The 24,026-nt window shown below is 41.1% G+C and overlaps 1 protein-coding gene across 1 annotated transcript in view; it reads right to left on the bottom strand.

Moving 5' to 3' along the window:
• Positions 1 to 5,451: 5,451 nt before the first annotated feature.
• Positions 5,452 to 24,026, bottom strand: part of frem1b (Fras1 related extracellular matrix 1b) — a 139,618-nt gene continuing 121,043 nt past the window's right edge. Inside the window, 9 exon segments of the mRNA XM_034141012.1 lie at positions 5,452 to 5,764; positions 6,751 to 6,836; positions 7,444 to 7,562; positions 8,077 to 8,223; positions 8,306 to 8,392; positions 8,606 to 8,913; positions 9,238 to 9,387; positions 20,576 to 20,648; positions 20,768 to 20,897. Coding sequence (XP_033996903.1) covers positions 5,574 to 5,764; positions 6,751 to 6,836; positions 7,444 to 7,562; positions 8,077 to 8,223; positions 8,306 to 8,392; positions 8,606 to 8,913; positions 9,238 to 9,387; positions 20,576 to 20,648; positions 20,768 to 20,897 — 1,291 coding nt within the window. The 3' untranslated portion in view covers positions 5,452 to 5,573.

Genomic DNA, 24,026 nt, shown 5'->3' with positions numbered 1-24,026 from the left:
AAAACCGGAGAGAGGAGGAGGCAGTGGGAAGTTTTTGACGGTTTTGTTTCCTGTGGCAGGACACTGCTCTGCAGTGAGCACTTCAGTTGTGAGGACTTTGACAGGACGGGGCAGACTGTCCGGCTTAAAGATGGTGTTGTGCCAACAGTATTCAACTTCCCAGCTCATATTCAAAGGGTATGTGTATCATTGGCCAACAAGAATTCAAGGTGTATAAGATTGATATATAAATATGTGATTAAATGTCACACTTTAGTTTTTCTTTCTGCAAGTTTAGGAATAAATAATGAGTTGTGTATTACAGCACATTTTAAACACTCAAAATGTCTTTAATTATGTTTATTTTAGCCGGAAGCAACAAGAAGCACAACCACTTCAAGAAGAGCGGAAGATGAACCTCAGCCTAATGTTGTGAGTATTCTGAATGTGGCCAAGACCAGAGAGATGGTCATTGATTTCAGGAGGGTGAGGACGTCTCCTCTACCCCTGTGCATTCTGGGAGAGGATGTGGCTGTTGTGGAGGACTACAAATACCTGGGAGTGCACTTAGACAATGGGCTGAACTGGAGGATCAACACTGACGCTGTGCACAAGAAGGGGATGAGCAGACTCTATTTTCTGAGGAAGCTGAGATCCTTCAACGTATGCAGTAAGATGCTGGAGATCTTCTTTCAGTCTGTTGTGGCTAGTGCACTCTTCTTTGCTGCGGTCTGCTGGGGGGGCAGCATAAGAGCCGGTGACACCAGCAGGATCAATAAACTGATCAGGAAAGCTGGGTCAGTCATCGGCATCAAGCTGGAACCCTTTGAAGCTGTGGTGGAGAGGAGGACACTGAACAGGCTGTTGTCCATCATGGATAACCCCCCCCCCCTCTCCACCTGCAGCTGGACAGTCAACGGAGCTCCTTCTCCAACAGACTGCTGCAGCTCCGCAGTGCCATAACTCTGTACAACAAATCACCTCTGGCTGGAAGATAACTCTGCTCCATAGTTTATCTTGAATATAACCACGTTGTACATTTTACACATATATAATCTGTTCAATATTTAATATTTAACATTAATATTCCATATGCCTTATATGTATGTATATGTATATATATAGATATATATATAATATCCTGCCAAACTCAACATGTATATTTTCCTCTTTCTTTATTTTCTTTATTTTTCTTGCTTATTTCTAATTTATTGTAAAATGCCTTGTCCCTTATGCTGCTGTAACTAAAAATGTTTTCCCAAATTGGGATCAATAAAGTACCATCTTATCTTATCTTATCTTATTTGCATGTGGAATGTGGAATGTCACTAACAAATGAGAGCATCATATGGCTTGTCATATTAAATCCTTTATCTCGGTGGTACCCAGGAAGGTCTATGATGGTGTTACTAGGAGAGCCCAATATCATTTGAGCTGGTACTCTGTGTAAAAAGTTTGAGAACCACTGGCCATCTCACTTGCTCTATGTCACTCATCCACTTGAATAAACATGTGCAAACATTGAAACTACACCCAGGGGTTGGCAACCTTTACAATCAAAATAGCCATTTTTGTCCAGAGCCTCAAAACATATTTCTGCCTTATAAGGGGACAAGCCTATTAAGATCAATTTCTTAAAAGTACGCTGAGTTGTGTTTTCTGTTGGAGAACGTAAAACATTTTTAGGAGAATAGAAACCACACCAAGTTGTTCTTCTTAATAATACATTTATTTTGGGGGGCCGCCTTTCATAACACCCAAGGACACCTTACAGGGCATAGGGGCAATATAGGGAACAATTAAAACTGGATTTAGTGAGATATCAGCCGGGGTAAGACAAGACAAACAACAGTAAATGGACTACAAAAGGACACGGGGTACAGTTTATATTATTCTTGGGATTTTTTCGACTACAAGAACTCAGCGCACCGTGCTGTGAAGTGGTAACGTATTTCAAAGGTTCTGGATTTGTTTACAAATCTAGAAACTAAATACAAAACTAGGACGATATGAAGATCTCATGTCAAAAATAATTGTGATAAATGAGACAGAACTGGCCTGTCTGTGAGCTCATTTTATGTTGGTTTGGTTCTTCTGATAAAGGTGTGAATATCTAAATAATATACCACCATATGCTATTGTCATTAGTTGTGTCCCTGTTCTTCAAGCAAAGGTATTGCTAAATTAACAACTCTTGGCTTACAGAGTGGTAACATGACACCGATTTTTATATATAAAATATAAATATATTTTAATTTTATAATTTATTTTAAATATTAACAATATAATAAAATAAATGGAAATATATACACCGGCAAATATTTAATATAAATACCTTGTGTGTGTGTGTATAGCTATTGCTTTATCTGCTTAATGTTATTTTCGTATGAAAGTCCATGATTATAAGTATGCAGTATCATAACTACATCTTTGATGTTTATAAAAAAACAAACCGTTTGAAAATTGGTTGAAAATTGAGCAAGCTATGGTTATTTAAATAGTAAACCATAATGTTATGAATGAGAGCACTGCCTGTAGCAAGATGGCGGCCATGTGGCAACGTTGGTCTCCATTGGCCAGCAGCGCGGGTGAGTCATCTAGTGTTTATATATATCTATGGCACTGAGTGGGTGTTTCTCAATCGCGAGTACGCTTGCTTGGTAGCACATGTCTGCCGAGCGTCTTGCTTCAGAAGCGAGTCAAGAATACTTCCTGGCATTCGGAAAACGAAGTGTGGAACACGCTAGCAAGTGTGCGTCATATGAGAGGCCACGCCTTACATCTTCCGCCACAGATTTGGGGAAATTGGTCCGTGCGCAAAGCATTGTGGGGATTTTAAGACCGCGGAGTCTACTCATGTGCAGCCTCGATATTTCTCCAAACGGAGTACGCCGTGCTCGGTAGATTTCCAAGTATGCTTGAGATTGGAACAGTACTTCGGTGGCACTCGATGACGTAGTATGCTTGAAATAGTGGCTCTGAAGCAGCTTTACTCGCGATTGAGAAACACCCAGTGTGTGTGTGTGTGAAGAAGTCCGTGGATTGGTTAATTTGGACCAATCAGCGGGGGCTTAACGTATGGCTCCGCGGACGTAACGTAGCGGCTCCACGGATTGGTCCATTTGGTTCCGGGTACCGCTTGACCGTATCGTGTCATAGCTCTGGGCGTGGCTACTGGGTATCCAGACGTCACGATGCCCAGGAAGAACATGAGAAATCTCCAACGAGGCGTTTTGGGGAGGTCTTTTCTGTGTTAGAGTTTTACTCCCTACAGGGTGTACTTTGAGGGTTTTTGACTCTGCAGACCGTTTACATGCATAAAAACCTTCATAACACACAAGGGGACGGGTAATAACCGGAAAGGCATGACATGGGACCTTTAAAGTAAATAACAATAAACAATAGCCCTTAACCCTGTAAGGCCCCGGTTGTAATCTTACAACATTACTTTAAGCTATCCTACAAAAGTCAGAAAATGTTTTGTTTTTTTAAAAGACTACATTTAGTCAAAAGGTCCTTTTTTTCAGCCTCACAATGCTATTGGGTAGTACATGTGTTTATAGGTCCGGCCCTCTGGCCATACACGCCAGGAATTTTGGGCCCCATGAAAAGATATCACATTGGGCCCCACCACCAGGCCCAGGCCACGGCAACCAAGCACAATCACTGTAACCACACCTCCAGAACCCAACCGACTAATTTATGCTTTAAATAACTCTACCTGTACAGGCTTGCATCTATCTTGTTGTCCAATACTAACCGCACAATATTTACTGACACTGAGCTGTGAAAATATAACACTGTGCAGACGTGCAACATTCTGCTGCAGTAGAATTCACTATTTGATATAAGACTAACATTCCTGACAATAGATCTCAATAGTCATCTTTTATGGTGTAAATGCCTTTTTAATAATAACATTTTTTAATGGAACATTCTCAACATGAATGCATAAATCCAAATAAATATAACTTACGGGGTGGGGGAGGGGGGTGGTGGACCCATTCAAATCCAGTTTTGGATAGTCTGCCGTGGTTTCATCCCATTTCAAAGTGCTGTTTGACGCTCGGCGTAACCCTCGGCGCACTGCCACTCAAACATCCAATCACAGAGCTTGAGGACTAATCACGGGGTTTGTCAAGCAAAGCGGAGAGAATACTTACTTCCGGGTGTAAAATTCTCTAAAGCAACTACTATGAGCTGCTCCGACCCTCGGTCCTGACGGACTCCAAAAGTCCGACATTATACAATCAAACAAATAAATAAACACAAGGATAATTGTGTCTTATTGTTGAGTAAATAACTGTGTGGTTTAGAAAAGAATACAAAATTAGAAGGAAAAAACAATGAAACAATACAGATTTCAGTTTTCTTAGCCCCTACCCTCCCCCCTAACTGACGGCAACAAAAGTCCGACATTATTCAATTAAAATAAAGAAGTAAAAACAATAAGTGTGGCTTGATATTGAGTTGGAAAAAGGTTGATAAACGCTGTGAGAATGGATTTTTTGCGCAGACACATATTCTTACGCATTCATTATGCATGCAGCTATCAAGTGTACTATACACTGACAATTAAGCACAACTAAACTATACATAACATAACTTTGAGTCAATTCCTTCATCATAATAAAGCCTACGTTAAATGAATAGGTACACATGCATGCAACTATAGTAGGCCTACGTCTTAATGAAAGTATACCCAAACTCATTCAACAACACCGTTAGCTACGGGAATATCCGTCTATGCATCCATTAATGCATATTCCATAGGGCTTGAGTTTGTCGTAGCCATCTACGTGCCATATGAAATTAGGCCCTTGTGAAAAATACTTTCTCCGGCTGAGACGTCTTGAGAGTTGACTGGGTCGAGCAGAGAAAGAAGGATCCTCACGTCTTCTTTCCGGATGCGGATACCTCGCTCCAAAAGCTTTGCATACATCCAGCGATATCCATGAAGTTGTCCAGGGCCTTCCAATTGATCAACTATATAGTCGATAGCATCTTCCAAATCAGCATATTTCCGACGATTTAATCCACACGCTCTCTTTTTATTTGTCCGCACAAATGAATAAAACGTGACCTCGTTTTATTTAAATTGAGGCTACGAATTACATCTTGTGCGCACAAATTAATAAAACGTGGCCTCGTTTTATTTATTTTTCTATCTATGAACCCTCCAGGGCTCCGTAGATTTATTTTACTATTCTTTGTTTGCTTTGAGATGTAGCCTATAAGAGTCGTGTTAAGTTGCTGCACATGGAAACTAATGTTTCCTGATTTTCCTGCTTCACAACAAAAGCAAAATAACGGGGCGGTTTATTGTAAAAAATGTCCACTCTTAAAGTCTAATACTACATGCATAAACCTACATAAAAATACATATACATTCCTCAAGTAAATAAAACGTACCTCCAGTTGTGCAGTACTTGAGTAAAGTGTTGGAAATGGATATAAAAAATCTGAAAACAGTCAGTTTGCACAGCCATGTTTATTATGAAAAAAATATGAAAACTATTGTACAGTAAAGCATTGTTACGTATCATTAAATATGACCTAAACATATTCAAAAAGGTTATTACGACAGAGCCCTCTCAGTGAGTACGAGCCTGCGAGGAACAGATGAATGTGTGTTGAGTTTCGGGGGAGCAGCTTGTGGAGATCCAGCTTCTGGGGTTTTCAACCAGCACACAGTCTGAGCCCAGCAGCGTCTCCCCGCTCAGTCTGGAGAAGGAGACTGACTGACCGTCAGCCCACATCCAGCGACCCGGACCTCCAGACAGACCTGAGGTAAACAGGAGGTACTGATCAGGATCCAGTCCTCAAACTCACACAGGAACACATTTTTATTCTTATCCTAAAGCTGTCTGTGTCAGATTCACAAAACTCTCTTAGCTTCACAAACTTGTTAACTGTGAGGATGGGGAACGCACTGGCAACTGGCTATAATTTCCTTCAATCATTTATTTGATTTCTGACACACGCACACGCACACGCACATGCACACGCACACGCACACACACACACACACACACACACACACACACACACACACACACACACACACTGTATGAGAGAGGTTCCAGGTTGAATTGAGGCGAATATTTGTAATGTTCAGAGGTTGTTGTGTTTAATATTCATGAGAATATTTGTCATTGTTCAAATGATAATAAACAAACATATAAAGCATATTTGTCCACTGATATGTTGATAAGAGTATTAAAAACTTGAAAAATATCCCTCTAAGGTACATTTAGAACAGATAAAAAATGTGCGATTAATCGCGATTAACTATGGACAATCATGCGATTAATGGCGATTAAATATTTTAATCGACTGACAGCCCTAGTTGATTGTAAAAAAGTTTGACATGACAAGTTAGGGCTCTGTGATTAATATGCAAGTAGGTCATGTGACGGACAGAGAGATATTAGACAAATTCGTAATCCTCAGTGTTTGATGTCACACTGTCAGGTGCTAAAGCAGAGGATGATTCTGGACCAAGACCTACAGAAAAATCTCTCAGTAAATTGGCAGACATGATGGCATTGATAATATAGAGAGCATAATTTTAGGTTTGCATTACGTTTGTTTTAGTTATATTTTAGTTCAGTTTCTGTATCAATATTTTTCTTGATATGACAAAACTGGCGAATGTGACAAATTCTATTTAATCACTTGTATGACATTTAAAAAACCAGTCTGCACGTACAAAACGTTCTTGCATGAGCAAATTGGAAATAATCTGACAGTATGTTAGCAGCCACTTACCAATCCAAAACGGCTTCCTCCCTGCAAACTTCCATAGCCAGGTCATATCTCTTCTGGAATTCACGCCGGTCAGGCTGCTGTTGAACCTGACACACAAATATTCCAAGTTCCAAAAACACATTAAAAGATGTATTTACAACTAAAGTTAACTGAAACGTGTGTAGGTCCTTAAACTCAGACTGAAACTGTACACACAACAAGCATTATGACAAATGAAACACTGTTCCACCCAGTTGGGCACGTTTTTATGTAATTCACCCAGTATAATGTTTCATATAAATTAAATTAAATGTAAATTAAAATGTTTCCTCTATTCAAGTGATTTGGTAGCAACTGTTAGGGAAACATGGTAAAAATCACATCTGATGAATACAATGAAAATGTTAATGTAAAATAGGTAATTTTTTGCCAATAAGGTTGTCAGAGTTTGGTGCCATGGTGAAGTTGCAAGGGATCATGATGATGTATTTAGAAGCTGGGTCTTATTTTAATTTCGAGAAGAAAACATGGTAAAACGCTGTACCAAAAAAATCTACATTTATTCACTTCTATAAAAATAAGGATAACAGGAAAACCTTTCTGAATTATCCTCAAGTATTAAATCCAATAAGAAACATTCAAACCTGAGGTTATGATTTTAATAAGATATAGTCAGAATAAAAATAAAAAGAGGAGTGTTTTGGTGTTATTTACAGCATTGAGCAGCTCCTCTCTGCGCTGGCCCAGCTGGCCACAGACGAGCTGACGGTGTAACAGCGCCTCCTGTAGTGAGTCCAGCCTTCAGCACACCAGCTGCTCACTGACTTCCCCGTCTGAGAGCACCATCACAACAGAAACATTCAAACACTCAGCCTGGAGAGGAACAGTTATTATTACTTTACTGAAGCTGCATGACCGTTTTATTTGGGTTTTCTGCCTCCACAGTTTAATAGTATTAATATATATTTACTTTCGAGTACAGAAGTATTAGCATTGAAATATGCTAAAAGCTAGGGTGGGTAGTGTGTTTAAAAAACGTTTTTGTTATATTTATTGAAAGACTCTTTACTGCTTATAATGACTGAATTCTAATGACAATGAAAGAAAAAAGAAGACTCTACGGCTGCTACAAGACTGTAATCAATTCTCCTAACTAACTTTTAAAGTTTTGACTGGAGCAGATTTTGGTCTATTCTTGCTTGCACTTCCAATTTGTCGATTTGGAATTAGAATGATCGATGCATTGTGGATGTGTTTATCATCACTAATGTTGTGCAGCCAGGGCTTATTTAATAACTTCATGTGCTGCTTCACAAGGAAAAATGCAACTGAACTGTGTGTTTATACCTTGCGCTGACGTAGCTCTGGGTTGTGTCTGGGTTCTGGATGATCCATCTGAGGAGGATCCTGCAGGGGGGGACTGTCAGGGGACCAGTTCCTCCCAGCATCGCCCGGCTTCAGCTCCTCCAGCCGGAGAGGAGTCAGACTGTGGAACTGATGGAGGGGAAGAAATTAACATTTTTTTTATCAATTCACAGCACTGTTTTTATTTAACTGTGGAATAACTGAGTCTTACCGTCCAGACCTTCTCCTCAGACCTCCTCCCTCCTGACAGCTGGACCTGAACATCAGCAGAAGGGTCAAACGGACCAAAAGGACCAGCCTTGTACGGGAGATTCACCAATAACACCAATAAGTATATTTAAACAACTCAACATCCAGACCAAATCTCTTCATTTCAGAATAGGTCTTGCACAGACATATACTGTAGCATATGAGACAGCCTGATTATAAGATACGATTGTAATTACATGAAATCTTCCTTTAAATAGTATAAAAGTAGGATAATAGGCAGCAAAGCTGGAGGAATCCTCACCTTCAATCCTCCATGCATGACCCTGGGTACAGAGCTCCCGGAGCTCCCAGTGCTGGGGGAGGATCTGTGGCTGTGGGGGGCCACCTGATCTTTTGATTCCCCCTCCCTGTAGTCCAGGTAGGGCCGGCGGTTAGGGACATCTCCTTGAGGAGGGTGGGGCTGGTTCTCCCACAGCAGCTCTGCCTCGATGTCTGTGACGCTGTCCTCCTCCTTTACTCTGGTGGGGTCAGGGAGTTGAGCCGGAGGAGGGGCGGTAGGGAGTCGCTCATCCTCCTCCTCCACCATTAGGTCATCAGGATTACACCTTCCTGATACATAGCAGAGAGGGTATTCTTTATCTTTTACTGGCCAAACTTTCTCTAAACTACCACACACATCTGTACTAATCTCTGACATAAATCTTAGATTATACATTTAGTGCACAAGAGATACATCTCATAAAAAGAATGACATAATTATAAAACATCCTCATCCCTTTCCTAATCTAAACATAAGGAATTCACATACAAATTACCAAATAATCAACATTTAGCAAGGTGATAAATAGAATTACAAAAAGAGTTAACTCAAATTAACTTTGCAGAACTTAATACTAATGCAAAACCAAAAGTATGTGCCTGATAATGCTTCACCTCCTCTGGGGTCGATGATCTCGACACTAGCTGACGTCCTCTGTCCCAGGACAGCATTTTTTGCATTTTTCAGGGTGACAGTGAAAGTCTCGTGGTTTTCCTCCAGACCGTCGTCTATCGGGTAAATGTTCCAGGTTTTCACACTCACTCCTAAGCAGGAAACAATTTAAGAAAAATCACCATCATACTGATTTTTGTATAGCAGGAGCAAGAGCTGCATAATAAATACAAGAATCTGAAAGAGCATCGAAAAGTATCTAAAGTTCTCAATATAATACATTATGCTCATTCAAAGATCATCTTGCCAATCTGAAGCTCTCTGATTAGACGTTACTTACAGCAGTGCTTCTCAAACTTTCTTCAGTAACGTACCCCCTTTGAAACATTTTCTCAGCCAAGTACCCCCTGACCGACCCCGGACATTTTTGATAGAAAAAGCCTGTATAAATAATTACAATATAGTGATGTTCCATCAGTGTTTGATTTATTAACTCCTTCATGCATGAATTACAACAAACTAAGGATATTTTCATCTTTATGCATGAGACATTTTTTTAAAACAAAATTATATATTATGCAAAAACTATAAAATACAATACACAAATATTATAATAAAATCCACTGTGGTGCGCCTGATGTGCAACAATACCATCCGAAACCCCATGCATATCAAGAAAACAGCATTTAATTAGCAGTCTCTAATGAAGTGACCACAATGAATGAAAGGTTGTTTTTTTTTAAAACGTTGTAACTGAAAATAAATGTGCAATTATAAAACAAACTATGTAATAACACTGACACTATTTAGGAGTTTTAGGTCCTCAGAGACCGTGTACGGCTTTTTGGCTTTAGCGATGAGCAGTGACACCGCATACGATGCCTCCAGTGCTTTGGCTGATGTTGTGGAGGCTTTTTGCATCATCTCTTGCGAGGATCTGTAATCAGCAAGTTTTCTCTTGAAAAACTCCGGTGGCTGACCAACATGACACAGGTGTTTGGTGCTGAGATGTCTCTGGAGGTGCGCTGGTTTCATCAAGCTGTTGGGTAGTTTCTCCCCACAGAAAAAACACAATGCCTGGGGCGGATTGCCGTTTGTTGACGTGAATCCCATCAAAGCATACGCCTCCAGATATTGACGGCATTTTGTTGGCTACATTTTGGCTTTCTTTTTTTCTCAGTTGTCCACGTTCCCTGCTGTAGTGCTGCTACGTTTGAACCACGATTCCATTTCAATGTCTATTTCTTATACTCTAATCTTGCAACTGGCTTCCCGCTCAGCGTGGTTCCGGGCTAGAGCCTGGTTTAGCTCTGGTTCTTCCTGTTTCTACTGCAGCGGAGCCGGCTCTCAGTACCGAAAACCGGTTCTTAGCTGGCCCCACTCGGCTGCCCGGCAAGAACCAATACTTCATGCTTACGTCGGAGGGGGGCGAGATTAACCTGAGCAATAACAGTTAATGGCGAGTACGGCATTAAAAGTTGTAACAAGCAGTAGCGCTGAGCAAAGTGACTAGAACGTGACCACACACTTGTAAAAACAGAGAAGAACCAGTTAAGTACCAGAAAAGCTTGAACCCTTTTTCTAGGAATATTTTATATAAAATTGTGTTTTCTATTTAACTTATTGTACTATGATTATTTTTGTAATCATGGATGGTATTTTTTTAATTAACCTTTTTTTTTTTTGTATCCCTGCAGTACCCCAACGTACCCCCAGAGGTCCATGTAGGCCTAGCCCCATTTGAGAATCACTGACTTACAGCAATGCTTTCTGGGAGTTGTAGTTGATATTTCTCTTAAGAAGAATGTTTCTTATTAAATTGATCATATTTTTATGAAACCAGCAAAGGTTTCCTCGTCACGATTTTTAAATAATCTCACAGATTCCCCTGACAGCATCAACTGGTGGAAAGTAACTAAGTACACTGTGGCAGCGGGTTGTGGTTAGAGCACCGGCTGCTAGAGTGATGGGAGTAGCTCCGCCGGAGACCAGACAGCTGATCAGAATCAGGTAATCAGTCACTCAATAAAAGCATGTGGTAACCTGGTTCTGGTCGGTCTTGCTGGGTCCTGGGAGAAAGTCTGGACCACGGACGCGTGACTAATGCTGCGTTCACACCGGACGCGATGCGAATATTCGCTTCGCTCTAATCGCTCCTATCGCATCGCTCTAAACGCTCGAGTTTCACCGCGGCAGTCAGCTGTGTTTACTCGCGTCATTCAAACAAGACCCGCTGGCTCGGGGGCTACAACTACAACAAAATGAACATATTTTACCGTGATTAAATTGTAATACACGTTTCTAAATTATGCCGAAGTAACAACATACTGATACCGGTTAGTAAAAAACATGAATTAATGCTTGACAAGTCTACAGACAAGACGGCAGGCGAAAAACCTTTTAAAATACTTGTTTTCTGAATGAAGATCGGGCCGATCAGGCTAAGCTAACGTTGTATACAGATGTAGCAGCTTATTTAGGACAGTTTGAAACGCGAGGGCCGTGATCTGCCCGTGATCAAGAGACAGCCTCCAGTCTGACTTGAGACCGCCCCGTGATAAATAAATGTAATTATTGTGAAGCCAGCTGCAATGGATAATTGATCCACCAGGGGTTGCAGTGGGGTTCCACACTGGAGCTCATGTGAAATCAACTTCGATACAGTACGCTGGATGTACAGTATGTCCAGTGGCGTTTTTATATGTACAAAAGTGGTGGGGCACAAAAAACTTAGATGTCTATATATAAGCTTCTGCAGTGACATGCAGTGAGGTTCATGGCTGGTGAGGCACTGGCACTGACTCTTCAGGTTTACAAATATTATATTTTGACCTAAACCAAAATATAATATTATTTTCAAAAGCTTTTTTTGTCTGATGCTTCGATTAATTTTAAACAGACAGTTCAACAAAAGGATACCCAAAAAATGTAATTTTATCATTTAAATATTGAATTGTTCTCTCTTAGTAAGATCCCATTTTCAATAAAATTGCGGTCTTACCTTGACTTGAAGATGAAGTCCATTTGCCTATCCTTCTGGACAAACATTTCTATTACTTTTTTGTAAAAGTCCTCCTTATTTTCTTGTAGTTTCAAAAGTCTATCATAAATCTAATCGATAGATTTATGATAAAAAAATTATAAAAGTAGGGTAGACATGTGGATGTTATCCGGCTGAACAAAACGTGCATTTATCTAACAGGTACGTTTCCCACAGATCTTATTTCGAGCTATTTTCTAAAATCCTATGGAGAAATCTCATTGCTTTTTTGTGCTTACTTCCTGGTTTTAGGACGCGCCACTGCAGCTCTCTCGTCTCCTCTTCAAGCACCACACTTTTCGCGGCACACGTACTTACAGCCAATCAGCTCTGAATGATTTGAGATGACGTATGGTGGGGATGGTAGCTCTGTGCCCCTCTGGTCATTATTTTTTTGCCACACACATTACATAGAAAAATACTCTGAGCATGCGTAGTGTAGTTTTTACAGTCACCGTTCACTTCACAGCGAGAGGAAGGGGCAAGATCAGGTTTTGTCCCACATGGCTCTAAACAGCTCAATAGGCACACACTGTGACTGTAGACACACTAATTAGAAGAACACAGACTAAAACAGCAATGTACAGACGAATCAGATGATTAAACATGATCTTAAAATATATTTTATGTATAAATATAAATATATTTGTAATCATTATTTGTAATACTTTCTGCTGACACTAGGTGGGGCTGTGCCCCACCTGCCCCTAATGACCAGTCGCCACTGAGTATGTCTGGTACTACTGTATAGCGGATCTTTGTTAAGATCCATATGTCACGGATAGGATCATAGTCTGTGCTAAATAAGAGACATGTAATCATTTACAAAACATCACCATGTTGTTATTTAACAAAATAATGTTGTTTAGTCGAAAAAAACGAACGAGAGGAAATGCAGCCGGCTCTCGATTTGTAATCCTAATTTAATCATCATCTTCACCACGATCATTTATGTTTATGTTCGCCGAATTGACATGAAATCACTGACAAATATGAATATACTGTATTCAACTTCATTAAAACGTTATTAACGTGCTTAAACTCAGTAATTCACTAAAAATATTTATATTTTAATGGAGCCTTGTCAGGCAGATCAGGATCCCGACGCATAGCGGAGGCATCTTGATCCCTGGGTGTTATTTTTCCCCATAATGACCAAGTCGCTGCAAATTATCCCGCTTATTACATGGCCACATTTTCAACAAAGTAACGACATGACTCCCAATATTAATTGAAATGCTTTTATGGATTTAGAAAATGTTTTTATTGATTTAAAAAATAGTTGTATGTATTGATTTAAATTGACATGCATCCGCTAAGAAAAATAGTCCGTTGTTACCGTTTTTTAAACAGTCTGAATGAAACGGCAGCTCTCAGCTGTGTGTTTACACACCTAATGGCCCATCAGCCACAGCTCTCTCCCCCCCCTGATCTTTCTTCTCCAGCAGTTAAGGCTGCTTTTACACGGGAACGTTTGCGTTTATGCACAGTATGCGTTTTCAAAAAAGTCTTCCGTTCACATGCATTCGTTTCATTTAACGTGTCTGTTCAAACGAGACCGCTGGAAACGCTGTAGTACATATGCCGGGACTGTAAGTGGCGCTGTACTTCCACACAAGACCGCTCGAAAGCGCTGGAAACGCTGTAGTACATATGCCGGGACTGTAAGTGGCGCTGTAACTTCCGCCACAAAATACACCAAAAGCAGCGAAGAAGACCCCGGAGCAGCCCGGAGCAATGTTGCCATGGCTACCCTTCTGTTTATGCCCCGCGGTGGATTTAGCAACATCTAGTAGTTCATGTAATTCTCCATGTCCACTTGTTGCTGATGGTTGTGGTAGAGGAGCTGTAGATTTTGCACTAACATCTGTAGCATGGTCGAGCTGTAGATGTTGTACTAACATCTGTAGCATGGTCAGTAGCAGTAGCACTAGCAGTAGCTACTGGCCATGCTACAGCAGTGAGCAGCAGAGGCGGGGAGAGGTGGGACTATCGTTATTTTTTCAGGAAATATTCGTATAGAGGCGATTACACGGACTCGTTTGACCCCCCAGAGAGTTTCGTTTGCAAATCTATCCACCTTGGGACCCGTTATTGTTTGTGGGGTCCGTTTGTTACGGCCTCGTGTAAATAATAGGGCTATACGTAAGAGAAACTATGCAGATACAAGCCGTTTCGTTCCCGTGTAAATGTGGCCTAAGTTAACTGTAGGTTACTCTGAGTGACAAGCTTACAGTTAGTGAAGTAACACTTTTTTTTTGTGAGTCACGACCTGGCTGTTTCATTCTAACATAACGCTCCAAATGCTACTGTTTCCACTCGGACTTCAATACAGCTACACCATTGTTTGGTTTCCATGGTAGCGCGTCTCTTTAGTAGCGCGCACTCCTTTCCTGTAAATTACAGGTCCAGCCAGGCAAAACAGTGCACTTCTCTTTCCTGCACTACTGTGACAGACCATGGGGCTGGGTCAGCCACTAACATATTCATATTGCTCTTCTCAAAAAGAGAAATATGAACGTTAGTTTTTAACTGAAATGATCAAATAAAGTAAAAATGTCACAGTGTTTACAAACATTGACCATACCGTTCACCAGCCCCCACCCCCCATGCCTACTGTAGGCCTATGTTGAGTATACTCTTTGTTTAAAACTAATTGGCCATCGGAATGTGTGTGTCCCAACCCCCCCCTCTGATATCTCTTCTCCAGCAGTCTGTAGGTTTGTGTTGGCATATTTATGCTGTCGCAGTTCCTAAATGACACGTTTACACCTTAAAACGATGTTTAAAACGAAAAGTAAACGTTCAGGGTTTTTATTAATGGTAATTTTCAGACTATGTTTAGTGGTAGCTCATATAGTCTTGATTCTTGTGGTTAAACTTTTCGCTCCGTATTTGATGGTAGTGGTGTCGAAATTCATTCGTCACTTCCTTTTCAGTTTTTGTTTATCTTTTTTTGTTGTTATTATTGTTACGTCCTGTCTGTATACACGTGCTTTAAAATGTATTGTTTAATTCTACATATTTGTCATATAATAATGAAAATATATGTTTACAAATGTTACATAGTCTTTGTCAGCATATTTTTGCCACGATATGCACCCCTTGCTATCTTACATAATAAAAGTGTCACATTCATGAAACTTGCTCCATTCATTGGTACTAGTCCTACAACTATACCCTAAAAAATGCTTGAGGGTGGGATTAATACAAACATTTTTTTGGGTGGGGTGCATTTTATGACAGGCCTGGTTATCACAATATGCCCCCCCTTGCTATCTTACAAAATAAAAGTGTCACAGATGCATTTAACTTCAATATAAAGAAAAACATCTTCTGTTGTAACAACAATAACATTATAAATAGTAACATAGCTGAACATGGTATTGCATATTTAGCTTTCAGTGTTACTGACCTGAGATGTTTTTATTACATGAATTAAGGTGACTGAGGCTTTTTAACATAGACTTTTCAGTGTCCCACATTTTGCACAGAACTGTCCCACATTAGGAAATGCAGATTGTCTGAGACAACTTGGCACTAAGAGTACTGATATGTCTACCATTTCTTTTCTGAGTGTAATATCTGCATTCTCTCTTTTGGTTTGATTAGGACACATCCTGGGGATTGTGTTTACAAACATTGACTATACCGTTCACCATTCCCCACCCCCCTACTGTATGTTGATTTTTGTTTAGAGCAGTGAATTCTCTTTCAACTTGGCACTAAGAGTACTGATATGTGTACCATTTATTTTCTGAGTGTAATATCTGCATTTTCTCTTTTGAAAAACTAAGTCTTAGTTTGGCCACTCATTTTTAATCACACACGTCTCCCCATCCCATTCAAATTCAAATTCTTGACTGGAAGGGCAGTGTTGCCTACATGTAAATGGCCTATATGCATTTGAAAATAAATAGTACCCCCCTCTGAGTGACTATCTGTTGACTTCACATCTTGTCACAAACCAGGGGACTTTACTTCCTGATTTTTGGAATACAAAATAATTTATCTGTGTACGTGTTTTACTGAACGAGCATACTGTACTGTGATCTGCATGCACTTATCAAACATTTAATTAAAGTAGTGAGAACAAATAGTGAGGGGGTCCAAAATCAGCCAACGTGCTTTGTTTTTAATGTTCATCACTATAATAATAATTACATTATTCAAAAGTTTACATTCACTTTGGATAATAACACGGGAGAAACGGATCCTCTCTTTTCCTCTCTCCCTCTCCTGACAGCCCGTGAGTTTCTCATGCAGCTCGCCAAACAGTGGGCGGAAATAATAATAATATTAATTATTTCACACAAAAAGGTTATGACAATATATGACTATTGACGTACAAATAACACTGTCACTCACACTGTAAAACACTGTAAAAACACTGTAAAATAAGAGGATTAGATTACAACTTGTATTTAGAAATACTCTGTTGTAATTATTGATGCATAAATGTGTTCATCCATTCAATGTGGCATCTGCTATAATGGGGTTAATGTATGATATTACTTAATAATACAATACACTATATAATATATGATATGATAATTACATTTGAATTTGATTCATTTCTTATTTCATAGTTTCTCATCATTATTATGAAAGCACCTATTGTTTTAAATAATGGTCGGAATGTGACCTGTGAGTCTTCTGAATTACCGTGGGATAGAACATTCTAAACTAAAATGTTCAATAAATAAAGTAACATCTTATCTTATCTTATCTTAATAATATCTTCATATTAATAATAATAATAAATCATACAGTATGTGTCCGAAAGGGAGCAGGAGGAAGCAAACACAAAAATATACAAAAAATATACTGCATATTAAAGCAAACGATTGTAAAGGTAAAAGTATGAGCATCAAATCAAATCAAGTTTTATTTATATAGCACATTTTTAAACGATTTTTGGTTGAGCCAAAGTGCTGTACATATAATAAAAATACCCTACAGTAAAGACACTTTACAGCAAATACAACAGCACAGTTTGTTCAGAATATCAGTATGAGAAAACGACACCCTCTGTCCTTAGACCCTCACATCGTACAAGGAAAGACTTCCTGAGAAAAACCCACATTTCAAAGGGAAAAATGGGAGAGCAAAAGAGGAGGGATCTCTCTCCCAGGATGGACAGACGTGCAATAGATGCCGTGTGTAAATCGAAGAGATAATACATTTTACAGCGTAGGTAGACCGCATGACGCGAATATGACACTCGAGTTGAAAAAATTGAACTCGAGCGTTTGTCGCGGCCCCTTCAATCGCCTCAATCGCACCGCGGAATTCGCGTCCACCGCTTCATGCTTGCCGTCGGAGCGAATTCGCGTCTGTCCGCACCTCTGCATTGACTTTACATGTAATCGCGCCGCCCCCAAACATCGCATCGCGTCCGGTGTGAACGCAGCATAAGTCTCCGCACCGCCTCCGCACAGCCTCCCGTTTGTTTTTGGAGGAGCTTTTTATTTTTGCATTATTTCGAACAATAAACACCTGTGTTAACCCTGAATCCTTCTCTTTCTGTCCATTTCAACCCGTGGGTGAGCTGAGGTGCTCACATACACCTTCTTAAGTAGTTAGGCACAATGTTGAGGTACGTGTACGTAATTAAGTTTTTCCATTTTATGATACGTTATACTTCTACTGCACTTTATTTTGAAAGCAAATCATGTATTTTTGATAGGGATGCTCCGATCGCCAATTTTGGGGCCGATCGCCAGAATCAGTATCGGCCGGAATCAGTATCGGCCGATACCGATCGCCGATCCGATCGAGTGGGTGGGGCCTATGGGGATCTTCCATTTAAAGTGATGTTTAAAACTCAGTTAATGGGGCTCATTCACTGGCGCTTCCACAAACAACAACCAACATAATTATTACATTCAAATGAAGTAGCCTACATTATTCAAGTTTACATTAACTTTGGATAATAACACGGGAGAAATGAGCTGAAGCGCTCTCTTTTCCTCTCTCTCTCTCCTGACAGCCTGTCAGTATCCGTCTCATGCAGCTCACTGATCCAGTAATGAGTGACCCGACAGTGAAGAATAAATATATTTATAACTAGTTTAGCTTGTTCCAGAGGTAGATAAAATAGCTAAGTGTGTTAGGTCTAACTCTTAGTGTGTGTTCTGCTCCGCTCACCGGTCCGTCACAGCGGGTGGAGCTGCAGGATTTCTGCTTCACACACGTTGCATACCGCTATTTTATTGTCATTTTCGGACACCTTAAAATACTGCCAGACTGGTGAAGACATTTTGGCGAGCTTGTTTTGCCGCGCACAGAGAAATGTGTCATGTATTTTACGTCATGTGATCGGCTCTCCTGATCGGCCTTTATAGAGAGCACCGATCGATCGGCAGAGAATGAATATCAGCCGATAACGATTGGCGGCCGATCGATCGGAGCATCCCTAATTTTTGACTTCACTAAATTCATTTGAAAGCTTTAGTTAATAGTTACTTTGAAGATCTATATTATTATTTCAAATATAAATGTATAAATCACTATAATTATTATAAATGAAGCGACCAAGACGTTTATAAGTATTTTAAATGTGACCCACATTTACCATATGCAACAATGAAGGGACTAACACATTAATGCATTAATAATAATATAATAATAATAAATTGAATTTATATAGAGCTTTTCATAGTCTCAAAGTCGCTTTACAGTTTGGAGGGGGGGGTGTGGGAGAAGGACAGACGAAGACGAACGACAGACAGGGATCGATGGGGGGGGCTATGAGTATACTGATGAGAAGAGATGGGTCTTGAGGCCGGACTGGAACAGGGTGAGGGACTCAGAGTCACGGAGGTCTTGGGGGAGGGAGTTCCAGAGCTTCAGGGCTGCCACAGAGAATGCTCTGTCCCCAAAGCTCCTGAGTTTGGCCTTGGGGGTGGAAAGGAAACTGGCTGAGGTGGATCTGAGGGACCGGGGGGGTTGGTAGAGGATGAGGAGGTCAGTGAGGTAGGGGGGGGGCAGATGGTGGAGGGCTTTGTATGTGAGGACCAGGAGTTTGTAGTGGATGCGGTGAGACACAGGAAGCCAGTGGAGTTCTTTGAGGACCGGGGTGATGTGATGCCATGATTTGGTGAGGGTGAGGAGTCTGGCGGCTGCGTTCTGGACACGCTGGAGTCTACTGAGGGAGGTGGAGCTGATGCCGTAGAGGAGTGAGTTGCAGTAGTCAAGGCGGAAGGAGATGAAGGCGTGAATGAGTCGCTCAGCTGCAGGGCGGGTGAGAGAGGGACGGAGTTTTGCAATATTGCGGAGGTGGAAAAATTAGGTTTTAACTACTTGGCGGATGTGGGGCTCGAGGGAGAGGGTGGGGTCAAAGATTACGCCGAGGTTGCGTGCCTGGGGGGGGGGGGGGGGGGGGGGGGGGTTGGGGACGGGGGGAGGCGATGGTGAACTGTATGAGTTTGTGATCGGAGAGGGGAGAAGGGAGAGGGGAGAGAGGGGAGAGGGGAGAGGGGAGAGGGAAAGGGGAGAGGGGAGAGGGGAAAGGGGAAAGGGGCAGGGGTGGAGGTTGACTACTGGGAGGTTGGTGGAGCAGACGAGGTCAAGGATGTGTTCTATATCATTGGTGGGGAAGGTGACATGTTGGGTAAGTGAGAAATTCTCACAGACACAAATAGACTTAATATTAAGTAATAAACCTGAGAGAGTGGATAAAACATTTAATTTCATCACTGGACTATCTGACCACAACTTAATATTAATATCCAGAAAACTCACAAAGAAACGGTTACACCACTCTTACAAACCTCTGGAACAACTAAGAATACCTAAAAATGAATTTGCAAACTTTGAGCAAGCTGTGCAACAGACTGACTGGGAAAGTATGCTAACTGGGAGCAGTGTAGAAACAGACAGCCAAATGTTTGCGACCAAGCTACATGATTTAGTGGAGATGTTCTCCAGAAAAATGAAAAGTGGAAAAAACTAAACAATGCACTTCCTTGGTTCAATACGGACATATTGAACTTGATGAAGGAAAGAGACTTTGCACTGAAAAGAGCACTGAAAACTAAATTAACTACTGACAGACATAGGTTTACTTCATTACGTAACAAAGTAACTCAAACAATCAGAAAGGCCAAAGCCAACTTCTTCATAACAATAATTAATGAGGCAAAAGGTGACACTAAAATAATTTGGGAACAGAGTAAAACCTTACTGGGAATCAAGTACAGGCTGTAGCAGAGTATTTCTACACTGTTGTATTTCTACTTTGACTGTATAATGTTACTCCCATCACAGTGTGTATGGTAGATGAAGCAGGGTCAGACCTGGGTCAAACTGGATGAGAGCAGCGGTGCTGTGAGTGAAATCTCTCCCCGGTTTGGCCGAACCTTCCTCCACCTGCACAACATTAAACAAACACTAAACACTGATTTATTGGCCAAATATTGAAAAGATACTTAATTGACAGCACTTAAAAACTAAGTAAGCCAGCCTGGACAAAGAGGTCTCACTGGTACCTGGATGGCGACGTATGCTGGGTCGGCGCTCCCCCCACTGCGGTGGATGTGGATCTGAAGCGTTCCCACCGTCTCGCAGGTTCTGTAGCAGGTTGCTGACAGCTCCACCCGGGACCAGGACAGCTCCAGTCTGCAGAGACACTTTGAGTCCTTCACACTGAACACACACACACACTGCTGTATGTGACACATACAGAAGGTTTGGGTAGTTGTGAAGTTTGTGACGCTGCGTGTGTGGGGTGAAGGCAGAAGATACCTTAAAACCAAATCTATCGGCTGAATCTGAGCTTCGTAGTTAGAAGAGAGGGAATATGTCGTTTTTAGTCATTTGGGTTAAAAAGGTTATACTACTTCTAAACATATGAAGAAAATACTCCCCAACACCTGAAAAAGGAGGGGGAACCCTGGTAAATTAGCATTGTGATTTAACCAGATTTTTTTATTCAAAATCGTACTATTTCAATTTTCTTCTGCTTTCATTTTCAACGAGGAATGCACCCGGCAGATACCTCTTTTAAAGTAGTTAAAATAAGCTCCACCTTTTTCAACATTAAAATCATTAACCCATTAAGGCATCAATAATTATAAACTTATAATACCAGTCCAGCACAGAGACTACTCAGCTGCTGTACTAGGACGCTTTTGCCAACAAGAGCAAGTCTCCTGCAGCCAGAAGTCATTCAAGCACAGCAGGATCTGAGGAATAAACAACAACGTCTGCATGTCTATTATGACAGATCATCGAGGGACCTCGAAAAGCTGAAACCAGGTGACTGTGTGAGGATACAGCCACTCAGACCCCATACTGTTTGGAGATTAGATACAGTGTTGAGGTCTATTGATGCTAGATCCTACGAAGTCAAGTTGGACTCAGCTGGTCTTTTGAGGAGAAACCGGAGACACCTGAGACTTACTCAAGAACTGGGTTTTACTGATAACACTGACATAGCGACTGTTGACACCAGTCACTCAGAGACTGTGCCTCAGCACACTACACACACGGCCAGGGACACTGGTGATGGGCCATCTTCAGTTACCACCAGAGGTGGTCGCACTGTATTGAAGCCACAACGTTACAGTGACTTTGTTGCTTAAAAAGAAAAAGAAAAAAAAGAGAGACGAGAATGTATTTAAGTTGACTGGAAAGTTGGTGTACATGTTAATGTTTGAAAATGAGAAGGTTATGTGCAATTTATTGTGATATTCAGTCAGCCAGTATTTGTGTTATGCTACACTGTTCTAGATCTCAGTAGTAGAAGATGTGCCTTATATTGAACATACATTGTAATGTTATTTTAAGAGAAAGTTTAGTTTCAGGTAGGCACAAGGCTGACATGGAGTTGTTATAATTTCTATACAGGAAAAGAGAAAACTCTCAAAAGAGAAAGGATGTAATAGTAGGAACTATTGTTTAGGCAGTAGAGCTACCTACCAATTGTGATGTTGCTACTCTGACATGTTTTGGTGTTACACACATGCGGAGCATACAGGCATGAGATATAAGATGTTCACGTTTACCGAGGTAGAAACAAGGTATTCTGTAGTCTTCCTGTGATACAAAGAGCATAATATAACATTTTGGCAGCAGTAGTGAACTTCGCCTGTGTTAAGAGAGACGGTCGACAGATTTTGCTAGCTTGATTCCGCTGGAGGGAAGCTAGTTTGATGCGCAAAATGACTAAAACCACCCCAAACTTTGTGCCTAGACTCCACTAATCTTTCAATGACATGGAAGACATGGAGGGACGAGTTTGTTCTGTATGTGGATTTAACCATGGCGTCCGACTCTTTTCAGCTATCTGGTCGGCGAGAGTGGCAGGGAGCTACTAGACACACTGATGGGTGATACGTCTCGTGATGAATGGCAGGTAGACAACGTTATTGAAAAGTTTGATCGTCATTGCAACCCCAGTGTTAACGAGACTGTGGAGCGCTATCGTTTCTTCACAAAGAACCAAGGCTCCGGTGAGACTAATGACAGTTATGTGACAGAGCTGAAATTGCTGGCGAAGACATGTCATTTTGGGACTTTAAGAGACTTGCTCTTTCGCGATCGGATTGTGTGTGGGATTAACAATGCAAGCATGAGAGAGAGACTGCTACGGGAGAAGAACATGATGCTGGACGCATGCACACAGCTTTGCAGAGCTGCGGAGCTGTCTCGTGAGAACAGCAAAACCATATGCGGATCGCTGACTGAAGAGCTGCACGCAGTGCAAGGTGCAGCCCGCCAGAGACAAACCAGCGGCACAGTGGATTGCAAGTTCTGCGGGAAAACGCATTAAAAAAGCACAGAAGTGCCCGGCATACGGTAAGCAGTGCAAAAAGTGAGGAAAAGAGAACCATTTTGCCGTGAAGTGTAGAGCAAGACTGGAACACAGAAAAAAGAAACCAGTACACAATGTTGCAGAATGCCAGAGTGATGAGTATGAAGATATTCTCTGTGTCAGTGAGTTAGAGACTGAAAGTGTGAATAAAATGGACACAAGTAAAGAGAAGGATACTCAGCTCTTTGCAAGCATGCTCCTGGGCAGGGATGTTGTAAAATTCCAAATAGACTGTGGTACTATCTGCAATGTCATCCCAATTAATCTGCTCAATGCTGATACGAAACTTGAAGTCACAAAGACTGTACTCTTCATGTACAACAAAAGCAATCCGAGGCCACTGGGGCAATGTAAAATCAAACTGAGAAACCCCAGAAACAAGAAACTGTACCAGCTGATGTTCCAGGTGCCACTGCTTGGTAAAAGAGTGATTGAAGCCATGAAGCTGATGAAGGTGCATTATGAAAACATTATGGCTTTAGACACTATTGTTACCTCAGAGAAGCACACAAGTGGACAGTGGACGAAAGATAGGATAAAAGCAGATTATTTAAAAAGCTAAAGTGTTTACAGTGTGCAATGTCAAAAGTGGTTTCTGGCATGTCAAACTGGAAGAAGAGTCCAGTTACCTAACAACGTTTTCAACCCCGTTTGGTCATTATCGATGGCTAAGAATGCCTATGGGGATAAGCCCTGCACCTGAAGTATTTCAGAGAAAGCTCACTCAAGCATTGGATGGACTGCCTGGTCTGTACATTATTGCAGATGATGTGCTAATCACCGAACAAGGTGAGACGCAAGAAGCAGCTGAACGTGGTCATGATGAAAAACTGAGACTGTTTCTCAACAGATGCAAGCAAAAGTGCATTAAACTCAACACAGAGAAGCTCAGACTGAGACAAAAGGAGGTCCCATACATAGGCCACCTCAAT

The sequence above is a fragment of the Trematomus bernacchii genome, unplaced genomic scaffold, assembly GCF_902827165.1.
Source record: "Trematomus bernacchii unplaced genomic scaffold, fTreBer1.1, whole genome shotgun sequence".
Taxonomy (NCBI): Eukaryota; Metazoa; Chordata; class Actinopteri; order Perciformes; family Nototheniidae; genus Trematomus; species Trematomus bernacchii.
Note: the sequence above shows the minus strand (reverse complement) of the source record. Positions and strands in the feature narration are given on the sequence as shown.